The sequence below is a fragment of the Lacerta agilis genome, chromosome 13, assembly GCF_009819535.1.
Source record: "Lacerta agilis isolate rLacAgi1 chromosome 13, rLacAgi1.pri, whole genome shotgun sequence".
Classification (NCBI taxonomy): domain Eukaryota; kingdom Metazoa; phylum Chordata; class Lepidosauria; order Squamata; family Lacertidae; genus Lacerta; species Lacerta agilis.
The window spans coordinates 24383362-24400260 of record NC_046324.1 but is presented as its reverse complement, the minus strand read 5'-3'; the positions used below and the strand labels follow the sequence as shown (position 1 = coordinate 24400260).

At 42.3% G+C, this 16899-nt stretch overlaps 1 protein-coding gene across 3 annotated transcripts in view; it reads right to left on the bottom strand.

Moving 5' to 3' along the window:
* Positions 1-215: 215 nt before the first annotated feature.
* DIS3L (DIS3 like exosome 3'-5' exoribonuclease) overlaps positions 216-16899 on the bottom strand; it is a 22572-nt gene continuing 5888 nt past the window's right edge. For all 3 annotated transcript variants that reach the window (XM_033167895.1, XM_033167897.1, XM_033167896.1), the window contains 15 exons: positions 15313-15441; positions 14932-15067; positions 14151-14327; positions 11017-11095; positions 9763-9942; positions 8975-9144; positions 8721-8882; positions 6797-7044; positions 5588-5680; positions 4203-4736; positions 3333-3487; positions 3043-3221; positions 1861-2006; positions 859-1033; positions 216-772 (listed from right to left, as the gene is read on the bottom strand). In XM_033167895.1, coding sequence (XP_033023786.1) covers positions 464-772; positions 859-1033; positions 1861-2006; positions 3043-3221; positions 3333-3487; positions 4203-4736; positions 5588-5680; positions 6797-7044; positions 8721-8882; positions 8975-9144; positions 9763-9942; positions 11017-11095; positions 14151-14327; positions 14932-15067; positions 15313-15441 — 2872 coding nt within the window. In that variant the 3' untranslated portion in view covers positions 216-463. The remainder of the gene's footprint in view (positions 773-858; positions 1034-1860; positions 2007-3042; positions 3222-3332; positions 3488-4202; positions 4737-5587; positions 5681-6796; positions 7045-8720; positions 8883-8974; positions 9145-9762; positions 9943-11016; positions 11096-14150; positions 14328-14931; positions 15068-15312; positions 15442-16899) is intronic.

Sequence of the window (16899 nt, the reverse complement as noted above, 5' to 3'; positions counted from 1 at the left end):
ATAAAAAATCTCAACTAAACATAGTTCCTATATGCTTCATTGCTAAAGTTGTTACTCAAGAGTTTTGACAATGGTTTTGTAATTCAGAGGTACATTTGAGTACAACTCAATGGTGGAGAAAACAAAAAACAACCCATATGCTAAATACTGGATATAAATTAATGGGAAACGTTTAACATTCTTTTGCTGTATGGTCACTTTAAAGAGCTACTTAGTTGTCATATCAAATTATTATTTATTCCCTGAGGTACTTTGAAATATTTGCCATTTTATGTACTCAATTCACAGAAGGCAAAGGACTATTTCATTGCCATCCATGGCTACAAGTGTGTTTTAATGTATAGCTGCCCATATTATACCATGTTTTACCAAAAGCCGAGCCAACTGAAATAATGTAACACATTTAGAAATATTAGAATTTTTTTTAGGACAGGCCAAAGGAACAACATTTGTACGAGAGCTTTCATGCTCCACTATCTGCAGATACATCCAATAAGGCCAAATCCTTGATTTCCTCCAACAAGTGATACAGGCTCACACCCTGCGTCTGGCGATACTCCTCATATTCTTCCTCTATCATCTTTGTTTTGGCCTTGTCATGAGCAAGCTGGGCCTCCTCCACAGTCTTCGTTACTTCCCGTACCAAGTCTGTTCTAGATATGTGGGGACTTTGAGACAGTTCTAACTCTGGTGTCTTATAAGGCTTGCAGCTTGTTATATGTAACTGAATGCGATCGGTATGGCAACGAGAACTCTGTACGGAAATTTTTACCTGTGGGTGGAAAAAGCATACATTAAGATTCTATTTTGCCTCCTTGTGTTACAGGAGAGTAATTTCAACACAGTTACTTTACATACCGCCACATGGTCAAACAGGTTCAGAGTAACAGAATCCTCAGCTGTGGGAGCAGAGATAATTTTGCTAGGAAAGCGCTGGAGACAACCAGGTTTCCATTTGCAGCTCCCATCGGCTTGACAAGAGAGGACCAACCCTTCCTTATTTTTCAGATAGGCTGCCCCTTTAATTCCATACCTGTGACAGAAAGAGATTAGGTTCCCAAAAAAGTATCCAATTGCCAGTGAACTTTATCGTTAAAAAGCCTGAGGCAATTAATTGATTAACTAAAGTAAGTACCTCTTTTTAGAAAATTCAATAGAACTATTAGTAAAAAACAAAAACAAATGTAAAATAAGTATCAATTAGTATTACAATACGTGCTGTTTTTAACAAACGGGAAGACTAGGCAGTCTAGGAGCTCTGTTCCACCCTATGCCAGAGGCTCAAAGCATTGCCACATGGGGGCTGTATCTAAGTAGAGAACAGGCTCTGAACAGAGAAGGTCCCAGGTTGAATCCAGCATCTCCAACTGGATTTGGGAAAAAACTCCAGTCTGAAATGTTGGAGAGCTGCTACCAACATTTGGTTAGAAAGACAAGTGGTTTGACTGAATAGGGCAGCTTCCTAGATTCCTGAATTCAGCTTCCCCTCCTCCCAACATCATTTGAGAAAAATCTCCCCACAAAATCCCACTAGGTTAAATTATGCTTTCGCTACCTCATGAGAAGAGAAGACTCCCTGGAAAAGACCCTGATGTTGGGAAAGATGGAGGGCACAAGGAGAAGGGGACGACAGAGGATGAGATGGTTGGACAGTTCTCGAAGCAACTAGCATGAGTTTGGCCAAACTGCGGGGGGCAGTGGAGGATAGAGGTGCCTGGCATGCTCTGGTCCATGGGGTCACGAAGAGTCGGACATGACTGAACAACAACAAGATGCTGTAATCCTTCCCATGTGTTCCAGATCGCACAGAAACTTGCCATGTGGACTTTCTTGTCTGGCCTCAAGCTACAGTTGCCTTACCTTGGCACAAACACAAGCACACCATTCGTTCGGATTGAATAGATAATCCCGTCTGCTGTGCACTGCTCATCTCCGTCAAGACTCTTATCTCTGAAGTACATACACTGGAAAAGTTCAGTGGACTGCTTCTGAGCATGCTGGGCGGCCTATCCAAAGAAAGCAACTTAGATTAGAAAGGAGGGATTCCACTGTGTTGGTGCCACTACCAAAAAGGCCCTGCCTATGTTTTGATATCTGGTCAACCAGACAGCATAGCCCAAGACAATGACCTTAAAACCTATGTAGGTTCATATGGGTGGAGGCAGTTCTTAGGTAGCCGGGTCCCAGAACATGGGATGACTTCCTGTCTTGTCCATTCTCTTCCTGTTCTTTAAAGGTAAAGGGACCCCTGACCATTAGGTCCAGTCGCGGATGACTCTGGGGTTGTGGCGCTCATCTTGCTTTATTGGCCGAGGGAGCCGGCGTACAGCTTCCGGGTCATGTGGCCAGCATGACTAAGCTGTTTCTGGCGAACCAGAGCAGTGCACAGAAACGGCGTTTACCTTCCCGCCGGAGCGGTACCTATTTATCTACTTGCACTTTGACATGCTTTTGAACTGCTAGGTTGGCAGGAGCAGGGACCGAGCAACAGGAGCTCACCCCATTGCGGGGATTCGAACCGCCGATCTTCTGATCAGCAAGCCCTAGGCTCTGTGATATTTGCATAAATCATTGTGATTTATTTGCACTGGCCTGCTTCCAAAGCAAGTGGGATGACGAACCTCGCCCAAAATAACTTCCCATCTTCACTGCAGTGAATCAACCTTCACAGTACAGTAATTCCACATTCATACTACACAATTAAAGCACTCATGATTTCCCCAAAGGAGTCCGGGGGCTGTATTTTGTGATGGGTGTTGAGAATTGTTCACAGACCCCTAATCCCCTCCCACTGCTACAATTCCCAGAGTCCCCTGTGAAGAGGGATAGTTTTTAAACTACTCTGAGAGGAAAATAGGGACCTCCGAACAACTCTCTGCACCCTTAACAAATCACAGCTCCCATAATTCTTAGGGGGAAAGCCATGATTTTTTAAAAAGCAGTATCATAGTGCTTTAAGTGTATGGTGGCCTAAGTCAGATGTGCCTCTCTGGGAATCTATTGCATAAACACACCCAAATGCATGCTCACTAATCACATTACCCTGTTTCTGTTGTTGATGTGTCTACATAGCTCTTCAAGTTCTTTGTTGCTAAGCAAGTTCTCTTTGGTGCCTGATTTATCTCCTTTCGAAGTGGCCACCAACAGCAGCCGGTGGGCTATTATATCAGCATATCTTCTAATTGGTGAAGTGAAGTGGGTGTATTTATCCAGAGCAAGACCTGCCGCAAAATAGGATGGGATAATGGACACAAAGGCCATGAAGACAATAGTGGAGGAGTTGGAGCTAGGATTTTAAAAACACACATAAAGAAACAAACGACAGCAGTTACCATAGTGAAAGAACTCTTCTTTGGAGCAAGAGCCAGTTGAAAAATACAAGGCATTAGACATTGCCTGTGTGGCCATAGATCTCAGCAGCCTATTCACCAGGGGATCGGATGGGTCAACTGCCTTATCCAGGGAGTCAGCTAATGCTTTGTTCGACCTATCGAAATGAATAGATTAATGATTACAGAAAATCAATTCATTTGAACTTTTCAGTAATGTAGATGCTGATACAACTTTCACAAATGAACCCACACCACCAACCTGTCCTAAAACTAGTCTTGGACTTACCTGCACAGACAAACTCAGAGCAATTCCAGTTCTACACCAGTTGTTAAGGTGTTTAGCTCTAAGTTTTTAAAGATGCAGTGGATAGTGGATGGAAAAAAAAGTTTCCAAGCCACTCTCCTCCCCTGCCTTTGAAACTGCACTTCAGTCCAAAACTCAAGTTGCTGCAACAGAGCTCTTCTATGGCAAGCTCCAGCTGGCTGCCTTCTAACCCTGCAACCAGACTACTCTGAATACAGAAGGGTAGAGTAGCTGAAGAGATCGTAATAGCCTTTTTCCTAGCCCAAAGTGCCTTATCTGTAAATATACAACAATGAAAATGCTGCCAGAAGATAACTCAGGTTCTGGAGTGGCATATCAATGTCATAATTGTAAAATACGTTCTTAATGTTCTACAGCGCCCTGGGATCTTTTGATAAACGGCGGTATATAAATTAATTAAATAAACAACGCATAAACCCAGCCTGTTTCTGAAAATGCAGATCATTTGGGCACCCAGAGCAGCATTGTACTTTGAGATATTTTGGGGAAAAAACTACTCTGCAGGTTAAAGAAGGCCTGGACTAGTAAGCCCCCATTCTACTTGCCGTGTATCTATGACGAAGCCTTTTGTGCCAGCACATTCTCGGAGCTCTGAAAAAAACTCCTGCCGTGGGGGTGGGTGTTGGCGCAGGAGGGCTTGGTGAGGGAAAGTCTCCCATATCTTCTTGGCCACCCAATGGTTTGCGAGAATCATACATTCGGCAATCGTTTCGTGGACTTCCAGCGGCTGCCGAGGGATGAGGTCATCAATGTTCTTTTTGTCATCCAGCAGCACTCTGACCTCGATCCCTTCCAATTCCAGCGCTCCGCAGCTGTCCCTCTTAGCTCGAATATGCCGGGCTACATCGGTCAGCTTCCCTATGGCCCAGGTCAGCTCGTCTAACTTCTGTTTCCTTGTATCTTCGCCCATATCTTTGAGCTCCAGAATTTCATCGGCCCCTGTCAAGTCTCCATCCAGCAATGCCTGGGCTGCCTCATAACACAGTTTGTAGGAAGAGCGAATGATGGTTCTGTGGTACCAAACCTCCTTTATTTCATAGGAAGTGTTTTCAAGTTCCCAAATGACACTCACAGCATACCTTGAAAATAAAACGTTGCTGATTTAAAAATGACAACACTGACCATCATGTAGCCTCTTTCCATATGAACCTACCCAAACCCTGAGATCATCTTCTGAGGCCCTCCTTCGTATGCCTCCTCCTTGAGAGGTTCAGAGGGTGCCAACACGAGAACGGGTCTTCTCTGCAGTGGCTTCCCGTCTGTGGAATGCTCTCCTTTTTAACCAGGCCTTTGGTTGATCTGATTTACATCCTATGCCCTTTTGAATTTTCTTTTTTTGGGGGGGGGGTATTGGGTTGTTGTTTTTATTTTTATTATGTATTTTGTTGTTTTATATCTTGATTTTATTCTGTGAACCGCCATGAGACACCCCCCCCCCCCCGGTATAGAGCGGTATATAAATTCAATAAATGATAATAATAGTTTCAAGCAAAAGAGAAAGAGAGTTCAGTTGGTTTGACATTCTTAACATGGGTTGCTTTTATGAATCATAAACAGCCGTGTTAGCAAAATCCACTTGTTAGTCATTGGAAAAAAAACATGAAGTTCACCCCTAGTTTCCACCCTTTCAATTTTCAGTACAGGGGAGAAAAGACAATGGCCCAGTGACGGAGAAATTGATTTAATCGTTATATTTTAAGTACGTGCAGTTTAATAGATTCTAATAATGGCCAAACTTCTGTGCTCGCAAAACACGCTAGAACGTTTTATGCATGAAACTTTTCTCATATACTGAGAAAAGATGCAGAATATTAGAATGCAACAAGGGGTTATTTTGGTCCCCCAAAGAGTTGGGGCCAGGAAGAAGCAAAACACCAAGAACTTGTCCTAATACCCGAGATGCTAGGGCAAGTCAGTGCTAAGAGCTCACCTGTCAACATTCCCAAGAAGAGAACATAAGTTGGCACTCAAGACGGCAGGCAGCATGTCGTAACGACGATCTGCTAAGTAGTAAGTAGTAGCCCTGAGAAATTGGAGAAATAATTATTATAATGCTCCTGCGGCACATCTTTAAAGTTTCAGAGCATTTGGACGCATATTGCAACACGGTTGGTTTACCTAATGCGAATGCTAAACAATTTAGGATGGGCCATTTATAATGTAGACAAGAGATATTTGTCTCAGTGACACTAGTATATGCGTAAAATAACCATGCTTTAATCCCTTTTGCTGTGGGGCGACTTATATTGATATCTACTGTTAATTCAGAATAAGAGCAGTTGGCAGCTGTAAGAAACAAACACCCCAAGCAGACATGTTAAGATTAGTTTCAGCCTAAAACAGCAGCAAAAATATTAAAATCAATTTTGGGCAATTGTACATCTAAATAGAGCTTTCACAGTTACAAGAAAAGATTTCCCTCTGATGACACTTGAATGACTGATTCTGCCATCTCCTATGCTGCAGTATTTAGTCACTACTGTTCATTTCAGAAGTATATTACATTCTTGGTATTGGTTGTTGAAAACACTATCAAAAGAACGACCATTCATTTTTCGCCCTTGGAGATAAAACAATACACAGGTTCATACCATACATTTATAGCACTTTAACAGTCATGACTTCCCCTTCCTGGAAAGTAGTTTGTTAAGTCTGCTGGGAACTGCAGCTCAGCAAGGGGTAAACTATAATTCCCAGGACTCTTTGGGGGAAGCCATGACTGCCAAAGTGCTTTAATTCTATGTTGTGGATGTGATCACAATGAAATACTATTATTACGCTTCGCAATCTTGTTTTCAAATTGATTTTATTATGTTCTTTTATATAACCTTGTTAAAGGTACTTTGTTTTAACTGGATTATATATACAGTGGTACCCCTACTTCCGTGCCCCTCTTGTTATGTATCCTTTGGAATACACATGCAGCAAACCTGGAAGTATATTTCTGGGTTTCAGCACGCTTGCATGCGCAGAAGCACTCTATCGCACCGTGCGCACGCGCAGAACAGGCACCTCCAGTTGTGGAAACCTCTGGATCTGACTGGAGCTCTGGAACGGATCCCGTCCGCAACCGGAGGTACCACTATATTGTGACAATAAATATTAAAGCTTCCAGCTTCTACCCCAGAATCAAACCAACCTTGCTCTTGCCTCAATATCTGTGTAAGAATTTGCAGCCACAAAGTGAGTCACGTCTGCAATGTGAACCCCTAGCTCCAGGTTTCCATTAGGCAGGGTTCTAATGGACAGGGCGTCGTCCACATCTTCACAGCCTTTTGGATCAATGCTGAAGACTAAGTGGGTATCCCTCAGATCAACACGCCTGAGCTCTTCTTCTGGAGACACTTTCCACGGCTTCTCTGGGATAACAACTGGCATCTCACACATCTGCAGGAGGAAAGTCCTGCCTGTCAGAGATTTTAGATTGAAAAAGTAACACTTCATTCGTGTCCTCTCTAAGAGTCGGCGAGTAAAATCTGCTGAGGGCAGCTTTGCCCTCAGCTTATACTGAAATCACAGTACATCAGACCCCTACAGTGCAGGGACAGAGTTTGCTTTTCTAACATGACACCTTAAATTCAGCACTGCTCTAACACGACTCTGCAGTGCTTAGTACAGTTGTACCTTGGAAGCCGAATGGAATCCGATTCGAAAGTCCATTCAACTTCCAAAACGTTTGGAAACCAAGGAGCGGCTTCCGATGGGCTGCAGGAAGCTCCTGCAGCCCATCGGAAGCCACAGTGGACGTTTGGGTTCCAAAGAACATTCACAAACCGGAACACTCACTTCTGGTTTACGGCATCCGGGAGCCAAAAGGTACGAGTGCCAAGGCATTCGTCAACCAAGGTACAACTGTACTGTATTATAATAATAATTGTATTATTTGTACCCCACCCATTTGACTGGGTTGCCCCAGTCCCTCTGGGCGGCTATAGCGGTTTTAGTGTCTGACTAGGACCCTGGAGACCAGGCTTCAAATCCCCACTCAGCCAGGAAGGTCACCGTGTGACCTTGGGCCAGTCATCATCTCTCAGCCTAACCTACCTCACAGGGTTGCTGTGAGGATAAAATAGAAAGGAGAACCACGTACGTCACCTTTCCAAGAGGAAAGCCGGGATATAAGTATAATAAACAAACAAATAAAAGCTTCTTTTACCTCAAACCGATAACAGCAAGAGATAAACAGATGAACAGGCCTGCTACGTCAAGCAAATGTGGAACTTGATACTGGGTGCAGAATTCAGCACCCTGAGAGCATAGAGTTTTATTTACTGATTTTAAAAACAGGTTTCTAGCCCTCAGCTGTAGCAACAGGTTTGAAAGGGAGCAGGCAAAACCTGTTGAATGCCAGTTGGTAGTGGTTAGGCAGCATTGGCAAAGGTCTTACAGGCCTTTTTGAGTCTCTCCATGCCAGGTTCAGTTATAGTTTACTTCTATGCCACTTTTCATCACAGGTCAGCTCCCGAAAGTTAAAACACAAAGACATAATTCAAACAAGACAATGAAATGTAATTTACAGCAAATTAATTCGAAACAGACATACATCAATCACATCTATTTAATGGTGTGTGAATTCTTGGGAAGAGGTCTGTCTTTGTTTGGTGGGCAATCCTTAAGCTGCAAAGCCTCTGTCAAGAATCTCCACTTTCACTACGAAATACAATTCGCTGCAGAGCTCTTACAAATTCCATGACTAACAGAAGCAGAACAGTTTCCCTGCCTCAAAATAAGCAAATTTGCGCCATTTACAAAGGTTGCAGAATTCAATTGCTGCTTTTGTCTGAGGTTACCTTTGTATGGAAGGTTTGGAACAGCCTTGACCATAACAACAACAACAACAACAACAACAACAACAACAACAACAACAACAACACATTCACATAGACCATCACCCACAGTATCTATTACCTGAAATAGTATGGCATTTTTCCAGTACACCTAGAATTTGTTTCATGCAATTGAACGGACTACACTGTACCAATTGATGTTATTACCAAACCACTGGGAACAAGTATACAATTAGCATTTACCAGCTGAAGTATTAAAAGCAAATGCAGACCAACCTGCGCTTCGGAGAAAGGGCTCACAGAGATGCTGTTTTCCACCAGAATAGTCTGAATTTCTCCCTCAAGATCTCCTATCCGCCCTAAAACACGCACAAAATGCCCATTTGGATACACCGATGTCGACTCCCAAGAATCGATACGCACGATAACCCGGAAGTCCTGTTGTGAAATACCAAGCCAACAGAAAACCCATGATTAGCAAACGCAGATTAGAACTTGGTTGATATTTATGCACCAAGGAACAGTTTTACCTGTAGAGCCTCAGCTTGCTGCGTGCTAATTCTGATCTTGGGGATTCTGTAATCCCAAGGTGTCACAAGGACTTTCTGTGCATTTTTGCCATGTGACTGGCTCTCTTCTTTGGATGGAAAAGTGACCACATAATCACGCCAGTTCTTCTGTATGATGCCAACAACTTTACCTTTGAAAGTGGAATAATGCTGTGATTATACATCAATCCTTGGAGGCAGAAGCAAAGCGCACGATAAGGAAGATATTATAGATAAACCCATTCACAGGAAGATCTATCATGCCCAAGAGGCAATAAGGGAATTGATAAAATGATACAGTAGGTCTGCGAAGTGTTCTTACAGGACTAGCCTGCCACTTTACAATGCTACAGTGCATTTCAGACAAGATCAATAATTTCTTCTTCTTAAATATGAGTTTGTTTTTACAATGGCCCTTCCTAGCAAGATTGGAATAACAATCTCAGGCCCAAGGGACACCACTACGATTTACAAACTTCAACACACCAAGTAAACCAAATACAACTCAAAAGTTGTCAGCTGAGCAGCTGCTAAAGCTTGAACAGGGTAGCAATGTGTATTAACATGATGTCAGTGACAACTTACTCAGAATTTGTTCTGCAAAGCACAAACCATGGAAATGTAGGGGGAAATGCCTGTTTCCAGGTCACAGCCCTATGATGTTCTGTAGGGTGCGATGCCACAGGTAGAATTTCCCCAGGTAACTGAAGTACTTTGCACGTCTTTACAGAGGCAAACAGTCTTTCAGGTAACTTGCTCTCTACACTTACCCGTGGGCATAGGTTCACCGTAAACCTCCCCAGAAGTCTTATCTTCGGTCTCGTTCTCACAAAGGGCAGCAGTCCGTCCCTTCCACTCGCTCTTGGGGAGCAATTCAACCGCTACCACATCACCATGAATTGCTCTGTTCCGAGCTTTGGTGCCATAAATGAGGACATCATTTTTGAGATCTGGGTGCAAAGAAAGGAGGAATGACTCAGTGGAACCTAGAGCAGACAGCAGATTTCTATTTCTCGAAGTCTGGTTCTTTTTTTGGCATTTTCTTATATAAAAAGGGGGTGGGGGTGGGACTTAGCTGGCCTCACAGATAAATAAATAAATTTTAAGAATGTACACAGCTTTCAAGCCACACTGCCTGTTTCCTAATCATTGGTGTTCATCTATATACAAGATGAACCTCTGAAACTCATAAAGCTACCCTCATAACTAAATGTGAAAAACCACATATAAAGATTTATAGGGCCAAATTCCAGCATGTAAAAAGATGTATACATAAATTCTCCGTCAAGAGAATAACTGGATTGCTATACATAATATTATGGTTGCCAAGTGTCCTTTACTTTTAAAGAACTGTCCCATATTGCAGGACATCCCCTTATTCATTTTGAGCACAATCCAATCCCTTCCTGTTGAAATATTGATCTGATCATTTAAGGGAGAATCATTTGGAGGGGGCTTTCCTGGCAAAAGGAGAACCTTAGGAAATAAATCACATTATTTATTTCCTCTCCCCACTGTTCTGTGGAAAGTGGCAAATAGATCTACCCCTGAGAATCTGTAAAACCTGATTGCAGAGGACAGCTAAAACCCAAGAGAATTCCTGCTCTAAAGCAGAATTGCAGCAGTGTGAGGAATGAAGAAACTACTCAGTATGAAGCAGCTACCACCCTTTAGTCAGCTCCCATTATGAGGCAACCTGTTCAGTCTAGACCAGGCATAGGCAAACCTGGCCCTCCAGATGTTTTGGTACCACAACTCCCATCATCCCTGACCACTGGTCCTGTTAGCTAGGGATGATGGGAGTTGTAGTCCCAAAACATCTGGAGGGCCGAGTTTGCCTATGCCTGGTCTAGACCACTAGGAACCTCAGAGAGAGAGAGAGAGCATCCCAGAAAAGTAAGTGCCTGCATGGCAAAGTAGACCCAGATGACCCAGCAAAGTAAGCCAAGCTATACTTTGCAGAAGAAAAAACCTAGCAAAACCCACTTCACTAGCCAAACTGAAAGCATGGAATCTGTTCTCACCTTTTTCTTTGTTGCTGGCTCCTTGAAGTCTCACAAATGCTTCAACCTGCGCTCTGTGCTTATTCACATTCAGGACCCCCTAGAATAAATTAAAATTCAGAACCATGCACAGCCAATACAAATATACAAGGCTATGTTAAATACAAGGCTATGTTAAATTCGGCTCTGTAGTACTGTAACTTGCTAATAACACCCAGCATAATCAATCAATCAATCTCTCTCTCTCTCTCTCTCTCTCTCTCTCTCTCTCTCTCTCCCCTCCCTGCCTACACTTTCTATATAGTTCCAGGGAGACAGGAGAAAGTTTGAACTGTTGTCTGGAATTAGTGAGCCCAGAATATTGGCCAATAAACTCAAACTTAACCTGGACAAGACAGAGGTGTTCCTGCCCAGAAACAATGCCAGTCATGAGAATTGCTACTGCCTGTTTTGGATGGAGTTGTACTCCATCTAAAAAATCATTTTTAAAGTTTGGGAGTGCTCTTGGAGCCAGCATTGCTGCTTGAGGTTCCAGGTGGTGGATGTAGTTTGGAACGCCTTTGCCCAGTTAAGTTAACCTGCCAAATTATGCCTAGAGAAAGTGGATTTGGTCACAGTGATGGTCACTTTAGTTATCTCTTGTCTGGATTACCTTAACGCACCACCTGTGGAACTGTCCCAAGAAAGCATTCAGAAACCTCCCTGGCTCAAAACGCTGCTACAAAAGTTCTGACGGGGACCATTTTGCTGGGCCATTTGACTGTTCTGTTGTTTTGGCTGCAATGTCTACCACGTTGTCCAGGTTATCAGCTTCAAGGCTCTGTTTGTTTGGGAACCTAGATACTTTTTGAGGGCCACCAATTCATTTAAGATCCTGCCAATCCTGTTAACGCAGTGGAAGAAACTCTCTAGTGTCTTTTTACACCCGAGGACACATTTGGATTTTTGAGCAAGTGCTGTGGGCATTAACCCCTCTGATCACTTCTCTCCCCACACTCCCAGATCAGCAACCAAGAGACAGGAAAAGAGAAAGTGCATATGCACACACTTCGCTTTTTCAGGGCACACAGTTAAAAGTCACATCCAATAGGATTAATCTGAGCCTTGAAAAACACATAGAGATGAAAGAGGAAGTGGGAAGGAGGATCACTCTTCCCACTTCCTTTTTCAGCTCTGTGTACTTTTCAGTGGAGAAGAAAGTCACCATTCTCACCACCTCAGGACGAAGGGGGCAGTGAATGAGGCAGGGCAGGGGGGAGCTCAAAGGTCTGAAGGGAAGGACCTCAAGGGTGCCATTGCACCCATGGGTGCCACACTGGCAACTCCAGCTCTAGTGTATCCTGCCTATGTCTGAGGCACAGCTGGTGGGAAGATGGGGAAGCTGTCTTGGTGGGAGTACCTGGGTTACAGTACTCACCTACCCCAGGAGATCCATTTGGATCCTTGTTAGCAACTTTTTGTCACTTCCTGGACTTGTTTGCTCTAGCAGATATTTGCACAGCCATCTGGGTGGGTTATTATTATCTTCTTCTTCAAAATTTGCAATATTCTGTCCACTGTGCACATTTTATTAATGATGTGATTTTGAGTGTTTTTATATTTTGTCTTGTTAGCTGCTGTGGCATCTTTGACGGGAAGATCAGGCTGGGTTATTACAATTTTTTTTCTTCTTCAAAATTTGCAATATTCTGTCCATTGTGCTCATTTTATTAATGATGTGATTTTAGGTGTTTTTACATTTTGTCTTGTTAGCTGCTCTGGCAGCTTTGATGGGAAGAGCGGGATTCAAATTAACTGAAATAAATACTTTCTGTACACAACGCCAGATCTTGCTTCTTTCCCCATCAACGCTGTAATGAGCTATAAAGGCCACTGCCAACAGTTCAGCAAACGACTCCAGTCTATCTTTCCCCAGAGAGACACTGTCCATTATGGGGCAAAAGGGCAAGGGGGAAAACAAACCAAATGATATCGAAGGGAGCTTATTTGCAGGAACAAAGTTTCCCAAGTGTTGTCTTTTTTATATCCCTACTCTAATCATTACCCTCTGAGCATTTTACAGAAAGGAGGCACAGAAATGTTATGAAAACTGACCTCCTTGCTTGCTGTTTCACTGTTCCAGCGTCAATTTTGGATTTAGTACCTTTTTGTGGCAGAAACAGCCCATAAAACTTTCCATTTCAAAGTCCAGCCTCCAAACTTTAAAAACTTTGTGTTAGAAATCTTGCAAAGTTGCTTATAATTCTTATTACTATTACTGCAGTGTGTACAATTTACTTAATCTACTTTTCTTTTCGTATCCCTAGGTGCTTTCACCCTGCCAAGATCGCACGGGGTAACTTCAAAAAGATGGAAAGTTCTGAGTGTTTGAGCTCACACTATTGGAGGCAATGTTCTGCCACCACACTGGTAAGCAGTACGCTATGATTACCAGTCACTGGAAAAGCACAGGAGGGGAGAGAGCTCTTGTGCTCAGGTTCTGCTTGTGGGCTTCCCAGAGGCATCTGGTTGGTCACTGTGAAAACAGGATGCTGGACTAGATGAGTCACTGGCCTGATCAAGTAGGCTCTTCTTAATGTTCGCTACATGTTGTGTTTGCCGAGTTAACAGCCATGAAACCAACCCTCTATCAGACTGATAGTTATTTAATGTCAGGCTTTCATTTTTCTATGCACATCTGAGAAACTGCCTCTCCCTAGCCTGCTCACTTAGATCTGTGGATGAAGATCTCTTGCTGGTGCCTCTGCAGTAAAGCATGGTGGGACTCAGGCATGTGCTTGGAGCAATTAGGCACCAGTTCTCTTAAATTCTCTTCCATTACAAGTGAAACAAGCCCCAACACTGCTCTGTATTCTATAATTGCTGCTAACTTTTCTTCTCAAATCAGCCTATTTCAAATCTGCAGATTTTAACTCTTGCTGGCTTTTATGCCTTAAAACTGTTTTTTGTTTATGATCTGCATTATATTTGATATTTATACACTCTTCTTTTCATACTGGTTTATTGTTTAGCTGCACCATATTCTGTATTTTCATGTTTTATTGTCATGCGAACTTGTTTTTTTTTATTGGAGATTGTATGCTGCTTTGTGGAGGAAGTTCCTCAAAAAGCAGGGAATAACTTTTTTAAAATGAAACAATGAAATAAAGCAGAACCTGTATGTATCTCCCTGATTTGATCCCTGCTTCCAGCATTTCCACAGGGACATGTTCAGGGTACTCCTTTCCGTGATTCTCTTGACTTTCATTCTCCCGTTCACGCCGTGAGTGGACTATAGACTCAAAAAGCTCGTGAGCAGCTTTTAAGTCAGGCCAAAAGTTGTCCAGATAATTCTGTGCACAGGCAGACAAAGAGGAAGGAGATTATTTCTGTAATTCGTAAACGGGCAATTCATAACAGGACCAGTCCATGTTGGAAGCCCTAATAATTAAGGCAAAAATAGTAAGCCTAAAGTGAAATTAGTGAAATTCCTGGGTCATCCTGCTGCTCCATGTTCAACCTTAACCATGTACCACAATGGATCTCTCAATAAAGACGGCAACTGTACCTGCTAAAATACAGGGATGCAAAGAGCTAAGTCATCCCTCTGAAGAGCCACATAAATAGTATTTGCCAATCACAAGAAATGGAGCAGGAGCAAGATGAAATAATTTGGTCTCTTAAAGGTATGTGACTATATAAGACTTTAGGAAAAACTAAACTGTCTTAAGAGAACATTTAGGTGATCTCCTTTCTCTCTAGCAGGAACATTTACTTTTCCATGCCCTGCCCTGTGTGTTACTGAACAGTTCTGAAGTTTTACTACAAAACAGGTCCATTCCATCCATGTTGCTGTAATGCAAACAAGTGAATAAAAGGCACAGAGGCATTTCTGCAGGCAAACATCAAGGACATCAGAGTACCATTTCATTTGCCATTACAGTACAGAAAGATTACCTTGAATGAAATCACAAAAACACCTTCCGTTTCACTTCCAAGTTGCTGGATGGAATCTTCATCATCTGTTACCATGACGATGGGCATCTGACCCGCGAAGTGATTATAGTACCAAACGGATGCATTGTAAATACTCCTAGGAGAGCAAACATTCACACTTACCACTCCACGTCCTGTTACATTTTTTGCCTTGACAATATAAATGTATAAGACTGAGTCATTATAAGGCCTTTTCATTTTAGTATAATTAACAAGCTTGTTATGGGTCAGTCACCCACTGGCCAGGACTGGACACCAGGGGTGGAGAGTGGCTGGACACAGTTTTCTAATAATTTTACTGATGCTTTTAACTGGTGATGCTACCTCATCTTCAGCACATACCTTGTCTGCCACTTCTCCAAAGATTCTCCTCTCTCTCTTGGCAAGTAAGAAAGCAGCTGGAATTCGTTAAAAAACATAATGCAATCATGGCGGGCATCCCTCACCAAATTTCGCAGTTTATTGTATTGTCTGTGAAAGAAAGAAGTCAAATGTCACTCTGCCAAAGCATTACAGCTGTATTATTTATAAATGGGAACATTCATTGTAACAAAGGATCATTAATCCACAGACCGTCTTGTGCATGTAGTTAGCACCCAGAGGCAGTCCCATTGCTGCCAAACAACTCATTGTTAAGTATCTAAATATTCATCCATATTGTATAGAAATTTAGTACTACTGTAACAGTAACATTATAACTTTCATGTGATCAGAAATTTTTATATCAATTATAGTATAAATTAAGAAAATATCTCTATTTTTATTATTGGTATGTTTTATTAAAGAGTGGGTAAGGAATAAAATAAATACAATTTGCTTTCTTTCTTCATTCCTCCCTGTTCCTTTTCTATTGTGCTTTTTACATTCTGATCCTGCGGGGCAGGGAATGTCTGATATTTTAATCTATGCACCGTGTTTAGAAAGTTATAGGTCCTTTAAAAGCAGTAACTCACAATAACATTGACGATGAATCAAATTTTCAGTCTGATCTAATCTTTAAATGCATCCCTATACAGTACAATTAATATCCACTAAAATGATTTAAACGAAAGTGCAATTTAAGTTTATTAATTTTAAAATTATAATTAATTATGAATTGTTAAAATTTAAATTACATGGCTTGGGCAGCCCACAGTATGATCCTTTAAAAACATTTCCTTTTAAGAGAATGTATAAAAACTGCCATTCCATGCATAACTGAGTCCTTATCATAATGTAATAAAAATGAAATTAATGGATTAAAAAATGGATGGATTTATTTATTTTATTTTTTAAAAATCCTCTTCTTTATGTTTAATGGATTAACCACCATCCCATCTGTGTTAGACTTATTGCTCTACCAAACAGGGCCAATGCAATGATGTGCACAGAGAGATTTACAATTCTGGAGTTGCCTCCTTACCCTGCAAATACTAGAGGCTGCTGATGCAGAGGGGACCAGGAGTCAGATTCCTCTTCACTGGGTGATCAAGTGAGGATTCTGAACCAGAAGAGGAGGTGCAGGCAGGGCCAGCCCTGGAAGTACTGCTATCTGATGAAAATGCATAATGCTTTTTTTGCCGCAGCCCGAGGATGTGGCACTGCTGTCCTCTAACTCAGAGGACTCCATTGCAGAAGACCCAGGAACTCCTGAGACTCACCTTCCTTAGGTCGTAGTAGGAGACTGTTGGAGAAGGCTGGGCCCCTTTTAAGTCAATAATCCTATTGCAGCACAGGTGGTGCTAACCATCAGGCGGCACCGCCTCCTGTTACAGTCTAAAGACTTAATTTCAGCTTTTTCCTTGCTGGAGCAACTTCAAAGCGTTGTGTTCCGAACAGCACTGCCTGAGCTGTGCCTTCTTGTCCAGCCTGATTGCTGCTTTCCCTTATTGCAATACAGAGCAGGATAGAATGGGTTGATCCAGAGACTGAATCATAGAACTGCAGAGC